The sequence below is a fragment of the Emiliania huxleyi genome (genome assembly GCF_000372725.1).
Source record: "Emiliania huxleyi CCMP1516 unplaced genomic scaffold EMIHUscaffold_316, whole genome shotgun sequence".
NCBI classification, from domain to species: Eukaryota; Haptophyta; order Isochrysidales; family Noelaerhabdaceae; genus Emiliania; species Emiliania huxleyi.
In genome coordinates this window covers 36,640-43,463 of record NW_005199635.1, presented here as the reverse complement: position 1 = coordinate 43,463, position 6,824 = coordinate 36,640, and the positions used below count along the sequence as shown (strand labels likewise).

The following is a 6,824-nucleotide window of genomic DNA, read 5'->3' as shown; positions in this document are numbered from 1 at the left end:
AGAAGGGGGGGAGGGAGAGAGAGGGGGGAGGCGGCGGCGGGGAGGGGAGCGGTGTGTGTGGCGCCTGAACGGTGCCCACGAGACAGTGTTGACGCCTGTGGCGCTCAGAGGGAGGGAACCGCAAGTCAAGGGAGGGAGCCGCAAGTCAGGGCGCGACTGCAGACTTGTGTGCGGTGCCGCACACAGCCGAGGACGCGTCCTCTCGAGAGCACCGGTGTGTGGTCGGGCATCTAGACTGCCGGCGCCAGTCTTGTGAGCCTTGAACTTGGCCACGTCCCAGCCGTCCTCCCCTGTGAAGGAGAGGACGCTGATGCCTGCGCCGCGAGGACAGGAGCGGGAGGCGGGCTCGGACTGTCGCGACAAGGCGCGGGCTACGAGGGCGGTCCCTAGTCCGCGCGTGCGAGTGGTGACAGCCGCGTGGCGTCTGCTCGAGTGGGGCGTGCAGCTGCTCTCTGCGCCTCTCTCCATCTACTCGCGGCGTGCTCTCGTCGGACGACGCGCAGGCAAGGCAGAGGCCGAGCTCGGGAGGGCACCTGGGGAGGAGCAGGTGGGCTTGGGGCGAGGGGGGGGGGGGGGGGCTTTGGGAGCGGCTTGGCAAGAGCGGCTTAGCAAGAGGGGGGTGGCACGAGGGGCTTGGAAAAGGGAGGGGTATGGCGCGCCATGAGATCGAGTTGACAGAGCCGTCGTGGCCGCGGTACTGGTAGATTTGGACCCAGTGGGCCTGCGCGAGCTCCTTCCACACGATGACCTGTTCGGGGAGGGCGGGGGGGCGGGGGCAGTCTCAGGGTGCGGTCTCTCAGGCCAAATCGTGGGCGGAGGCGGAAGCACCTGCCGGTCATACGAGCACGACGCCAGGATGTTTCCAAACTTCGGGTGCGCCCACGCGACCTGCCACACCGGACCTATCCACACCAAACAGCCTCTCGGGAGCGACAGCTGCGCCGGCGCAAGGGATCAGAGTGTGCACACCGTTGTGTCCGATCAGCTCCGCCGGCTGCTGCTGCTGCTGGTCGTCCGCCTCGTACACCTGGAGAATGTCCCGAAGGGTGAGGCCGTCCGCGGCGATGTGCGGTTCTGGCGTGCGAGTAAAACCAACAAGGGAGAGCAAAGAGGCTGCTGGGCGGCTCCGTGTGCGGCCCGGGCAAACCTTGATGAGGCGGTCCGAGGAGCACGTGGCGAGGCGCTTGCCGTAAAAGTCGAGCTGCACGTCGTGCTGCGGGGGGGAGAACAGCGTTGGGATACGTGGGCGTCCTGTGTGGGGCACCAAGAGATGCGCGAGGCGGCGGGGCACACGCACGATGAGGTCCTCGTGCGCCGTCACGAATTTCATGCCTGGTGAGCACAAGCTGCGTGAGGGCGGACGGGGGATCGACTCAATGGGTAGATAGAGAGCTGCCACCTGCGCTCGCTGGCAGTCGTGTGCAGGGCGCTGTCCAGCGCCGGCACTCTTGGCGAGGGCCAAAAGTATTCGCCCGCGTGTTTTGCTCGAGTAGATAGGAAGATAGGGAGTCCACCGTGCTGCGAGCCTGTCGCTGTCCCTTGTCAGGAGCAGGAGAACTAGGAGAGCGCAACCAGTAGGAGGCCCGCGCTTGCCCCCGTGCCGCCGGGTGCAACCTGTCCTATACGAGAGATGGGATTCCTGTCGTGAGGGTGAACCCCCTGCCCAGCCCCCCTCCGTGTCGCGATGCGCTCCCCGCTCCCGTTCCCCTGTGTCCCTGATCGTCCTACAAGATCCTGCTTGTGCAGGTGGGGACCCTGTCCTTCTCCCACCCCTCGTTTGGCGTGTCCGTTGTATTTATTTATTTACGGTTACTGGACCGTGTTCAACGACGTTGAACATTGTTCAACGTCGTTGAACACTACTTAGGAATGGCCGTAGCTCCTCTCCACGAGCGATTGAGAAGACGTACCACGTGTCGATTCTGTATAGAATTGCAAGGCGCACACGCTGGTGCAGGCGGGGAGTCGTCGATCCGACTCGTTCCGACGTGAAGTCGCCGTGAAGGGTGGGAAAACAGGAATTTTTAGGTAAAATGACAATAAGGAAGCGCTGGACCGATGCGCCAGTCAGCAGTCTTGGGATGACAGGAAGACGCACACACCTCCATCCACACCGCCCAGAACACCGCAGTGCGCAGACTTGGGCAAAATGACAAGTGCGCGCGCCGCAGGCGAAGAGAAAATTTGAGCGGGGCTCCTGTTCACACTCGTGTGTGGGCCCTTTCTTGGGGCCGCGCCTGCGGCGCGCCGTGGTTTCTTAGATTTTCGCGGAAATTGCTTGGTAGGGTTTCTTAATGGGACGCTTTCTTAATGCCCGCAACAGACTGTAGCGCTTATTTTAGGCCGGCTCTGTCCCTTTGTCTGACCTGAGTGCCGGCCGGAGCTAAGAAACCACGGCGTGGGGTCGAGGCGTGGGGTGGGTGAGGTGTGTGAAAGGGCTTGTAGAAACGGCGGCCCGCGGAACCCACTTGTAGATATAGAGAACACACCGCACTCTCCCTTTCTCCTAGGAATTCGCAGCTCGCGCGAATCTCCCGCTTAACTCACCTGTAACCTCACAACATGGAATCCCTATTAAGCTAAATAAAAGTACGACAACAAGGGAAACTACGCTAGAGAGAGAGAAGCTAGCTAAAGACACACACACAAGTAATAATCAGGGACGATTACTGCCGCGGGCGTGTGCGCTACGCTTCGGGCCGTTGGTAAACGTCCCTATTCGCAATGGTAATCTCCCTTTCAAATCGGTAGAATTTGCCCGTAGTAGGATTCTAATAGCGTCGCACGTCCTCGGCTCGACAGCAGAGGACCACACGCGGACAGCACACGCGTACTCCAATGGCGGCAGGTCGCAGAAAGAAGGGCTCGTCCGGAGGGTCTGCTTGCACGGACGACGAGGGCACACCCAAATCCCCGCCCGCAGGCGCAAAGCTTCCTGTCGCCAGCAAGGCGGGCCAGCCGCTCAGCTCTGTCGTGGCAGTAATAGTCGCCGGACTTGTGGGCAGTGGGCTCACGATTTGGGGGCCTTCGTTGCGCAACCTTCCAAGTCAGCTCGCGTCAAATTGCAGCAGCACAGAGCCGACGATGCACAGCATGCCGCCCTCTCGGTCCGCTCCGCCGCCGCCAGCGCAGCCGCCACCACAACCTGCCGCCCCCAGGCTCAACCCTTCCAGAGTGCCCGCCGACGAACCTCAGTGCAGGAACTTTTGCACTAAGAAGACGCACGGCTGGGAGGAGATGTGCACTTGGTCAGGCTGCGGGGCCTGCACTTCGTGCGATGTCCCGGAGGAGGACCCGCCGCGGCTGACCTTTGCGGAGATCTTTCGGAACGCTGGGATCAACGCCACGAGCGTCCGCCGGGTGCAGGCGTGGTCGGACGAGCTCTTTGACTGGAACATGGCGGGCGACGGCTTCGAGCCTATCATCATTGAGGGCGCGGCAGCCGCGTGGCCCGCCCTGGAGAAGTGGAAGCAGACGGGCTACCTGCTGTCCGAGGTGGAGATGCTGAGTCCGGTGGTGCACATCTCGCCAACACCCTACATGCGCGGCACGAACGTTAAGCGGACTGGCGACCCTGACCTCATCTTTGGTGACAAGGCCGCTCCGCCACACGAACACCGCTTCACCGGCTTGTTTGACATCTCCTCGCAGGAGCAGCTGCTAAAGGATATCGAACCGTTGCCCTCATTCCTGAGGGAGGACGGCGGTCTGCCCTACACGTCGAAAAGCACGCGCTCCTGCCTCTGGGCCTCGAACGCCGAGTACGTTGACAGTGGCCTGCACTGGGACCAGAACAGCGGCGGCTTCCTCACCCAGGTCGTCGGCACGAAGGACATCGTGCTCTTTCCGCTAATGGACACCGAGTTCCTGTACATGCGAACTGACCGGGGCCACCACTTTGAGAGCTCGCTCTATATGTTTCGTGACCTCCGGCCGGAGCATCAGGAGGACCACCCGTTGGCAAGGCGCATAGATGCTCGCCCGTGCGAACGCATTTGTCCTACGTCCCTTTCACTCCCTAGCACAAGTCTATGAGTCCTGACCTGCGTTGCGCGCAGTTGTGGAACACGTCGCCCTACATCACGACGCTGCAACCGGGGGACTCTTTGTACATCCCTCATCAGTGGATGCACGAGGTGATCTCGTGGGGCAAGACAGTCGCCTTTTCTCGCTGGTTGATCGATTGAGGAGACTCCTGGCCGGCCGCGCTCTGACACTGACTGCTGTTTGCACTCTCGCTCCGTTTTAGCTTTTTTTCGCTCCAGCCTCCGGGTCTTCAGTAGACCGGAGGGCTACGAAGCCTTCGCACTCCAAGGGGCTGGACTGTATGTTTTACATTGGGCTGAACGGCAAATTGTGTAATTTTTTAATCTGGTGTGTGTGCGGGCACTTGAGGCAAACCCCACTTTTGGACCTATGTCTACCGGTTTTCACATGTGCATCCTGTCGGTCCATGTGGCCGAAACACACGAGATGGATGTGTCCCACCCAACTCGGCGGGGGGAGGGTGGCCGAGAAACACACGAGCAGAGGATCCCGACAGCGTGCGGTGAATCGCTAGACGGCCACGGCCTTTGGTTCAGGAGCAGGCAACGACTCAACCTGCAGACAGTCACCTCGTTGATCAGGCACAGGGGCGGAGGGAAGGGCAGGGCGTGGGGTGGAGATGCGCGCACCCCGTTTGTGTTGTCGTGCAGCAGGGCGCGCGAGAGGTGCGACTCTGTCAAGCCGGCGCTCAGCGCCATCGCCACCGCGTTCTCCTGCGCGATGGCGTGCTCCGTCGCCGCCTTGAGCGCCTGCTCCACCCCGTGCGCGTACTTGCGCAGCGTGTCGCACTCGGCCTCGAGCGCGTGCGAGGAGCTCTGCGCCGCGCTCGCCTCCTCGCCCAGCCGGGTGTACGCCTCGAGGAGCTCCTCCTTCTCCGCCTCGAAGGCCTGCACGACCTGCTGCAGGAAGACGCTGTTCTCGCGCGCCTCGTCGAGCTCGCGCCGCATCTGCGCCGCCGCCGCCGCCGAGCTCTGCGACTCGTCGTTGACGAGCTGGTTCTCGCGAATCATCTGGCGCAAGTCCTCCGACGTCGCCGCGAGCGCGGCCTCGCGCGTGCGCGCCTCGTCGCGCAGCCTGCCCGCGAGGCCCTGCGACTCGCCCAGCTGCGCGATCAGCGCGTCCCGCTCCGCGGCCGCCTGGGAGAGCTGCTTGCCGCGCTGCTCCGACTCGGCCACAGCCCGGTCGAGAGCTGGCCGGAGGAGCTGCTCGGCAGCCGCCGCCGCCTCGGAGGCGCGGCCGAGCTTTGCGCCGAGCGCGTGCAGCTCCTCCGCCTTCTCGTCGACCTCGGCGACGAGCGCGTCCCTGCGCGCCGGGCGGGAGCGGCGAGCGCGTGGTGGCGGGTCCGTGCGGGCGGGCGCGGGCGGGCGTGCGGGCGCGGCGGGGCGCGGCGGGTGCGAGGGGCGAGCCGAGGCGGCGCGGACCGTTCCTCGTCGAGCATGGCGACCGTCTGGCGCAGCTGCGCCACCGCAGCATCCTTCTCGAGGAGCGCCTGCTCCGCCGCCAGCCGCGCCGCCGCCTGCGCCTCCGCCTGCCCCCGCTCCGCCCGGACGAGCCCGGCCGACTCCTTGAGACGCGTCGCCAGCTCCTCGCGCCCCGCATCGAGCCTGCGGCGCGGGACCGCCCAGCGTCAGCCGGCTCTCCCCCTCGCGGCTGGCTGGCTCGCGGCCGGCGGCGAGCACCGCTGCACGAGAGCCTTTAGCCGCTCCACCTCTTGCTGCTTGCCGAGCTCCTGCAGCACGCCGCGGGGAGGGCAAGGCGGGCGTGGAGGGGCGTGGAGGAGGGGCGTGGAGGGCGGGGCGGGGCGGGGCGGGGGAAGGGGGAGGTGGCTGGGCGCGTAGACAGGTCTGCGGTGGAGACGCTTGTTGCTTGGCGAGCTGCAGCGGGTGAGCTGCAGCGGGTGCTCCCGGGTGCTCCCGGGTGCTCTCGCCTGCTGCTTCGCGAGCTGCAGCGACGCCTGCTCTCCTTCCACGAGGCGGCGCGCGCTGGCAAGGCTGCCCTCGCAGCTCTTGAGCCGCGCCTCGAGCTCGTCGCCTGTACACGACGGCGTCGAGGAAGGCTCAGGGCAGGGGCAGGGCAGGCCCAGGGCAGGGGCTCGGAGGCTCGTCGCCCCGCCGCCCCGCCGCACGCGCAGCCTCCTCCGCCTGGTCCGCCTGCCGCCTCGCCGCGCAAACCTCGACGCGCGCGCCGGCGAGCTCTTCGCGAGCCTAAGGGAGACGCCAGCAGCGGCGTCACGGGCTCGCGTCACTGGGAGCGCCCGTCCACCACCGGAGCGAGTCGCGCGCCGCGGCCAGCTCGGCAGACCGCGCCTCCGCGCGCTCGCGCGCTCGGTCCATGTCGCGCTTCGCCGCCGCCAAGTCCGACTCCACACGGCCCACCGCCTCGCGCCGCTCGTCGGCAGCCGCCGCCGCGGCCGCGGCCGCCTCTGCGCGCGCCTCTTGCACGCACCGCTCGAGGCGCGCCGCCTCTGCGCGCGCCTCCCGCGCCGCCTCCCGCTCGGCCGCGAGGCGCGCCTGGTGCGGCGGGGAGGGCCGGGCAGGGGTGGGGAGGGAGGGGCGGGCGCAGGGGTGGGGAGGGAGGGGCGGGTGGGGCGGGTGGGAGGCGAGGGGCGTGCATGCGACGCGTGCACGAGAGGGACGGGTGGGGTGGGTGGAGGCGAGGCGGGGCAGGCACGAGCTGGTTGGACAGGGGAGGCTCGCAGCGAGGGCGCGCCTCTGTCTCGAGCAGCAGCGCGCGGCACGCCGCCACCTCGTCCCCCTGCGCCTTGCTCTCCCCGGCGC

General features: G+C 66.3%; 3 protein-coding genes across 3 annotated transcripts; 1 reads left to right on the top strand and 2 right to left on the bottom strand.

Moving 5' to 3' along the window:
• Positions 1 to 64: 64 nt before the first annotated feature.
• On the bottom strand, positions 65 to 1,330 carry SEC13 (secretory protein 13; the record flags this gene model as incomplete). Its single annotated transcript, XM_005774257.1, has 7 exons — positions 65 to 95; positions 246 to 533; positions 660 to 748; positions 829 to 902; positions 970 to 1,027; positions 1,148 to 1,213; positions 1,298 to 1,330. Coding segments are annotated over 7 exons (639 nt in total), but the record flags the coding sequence as incomplete, so codon positions are not given.
• Positions 1,331 to 3,084: 1,754 nt separating this feature from the next.
• On the top strand, positions 3,085 to 4,362 carry EMIHUDRAFT_240792 (hypothetical protein; the record flags this gene model as incomplete). Its single annotated transcript, XM_005774256.1, has 3 exons — positions 3,085 to 3,107; positions 3,201 to 3,956; positions 4,284 to 4,362. The coding sequence occupies 3 exons, from the start codon at positions 3,085 to 3,087 to the stop codon at positions 4,360 to 4,362; spliced, it is 858 nt and encodes a 285-aa protein (XP_005774313.1).
• Positions 4,363 to 4,393: 31 nt separating this feature from the next.
• EMIHUDRAFT_444379 (hypothetical protein) lies at positions 4,394 to 6,824 on the bottom strand (the record flags this gene model as incomplete). The annotated part of the gene is made up of 8 exons (XM_005774255.1): positions 4,394 to 4,602; positions 4,677 to 5,349; positions 5,469 to 5,651; positions 5,727 to 5,776; positions 5,975 to 6,078; positions 6,155 to 6,251; positions 6,330 to 6,557; positions 6,757 to 6,824. Coding segments are annotated over 8 exons (1,408 nt in total), but the record flags the coding sequence as incomplete, so codon positions are not given.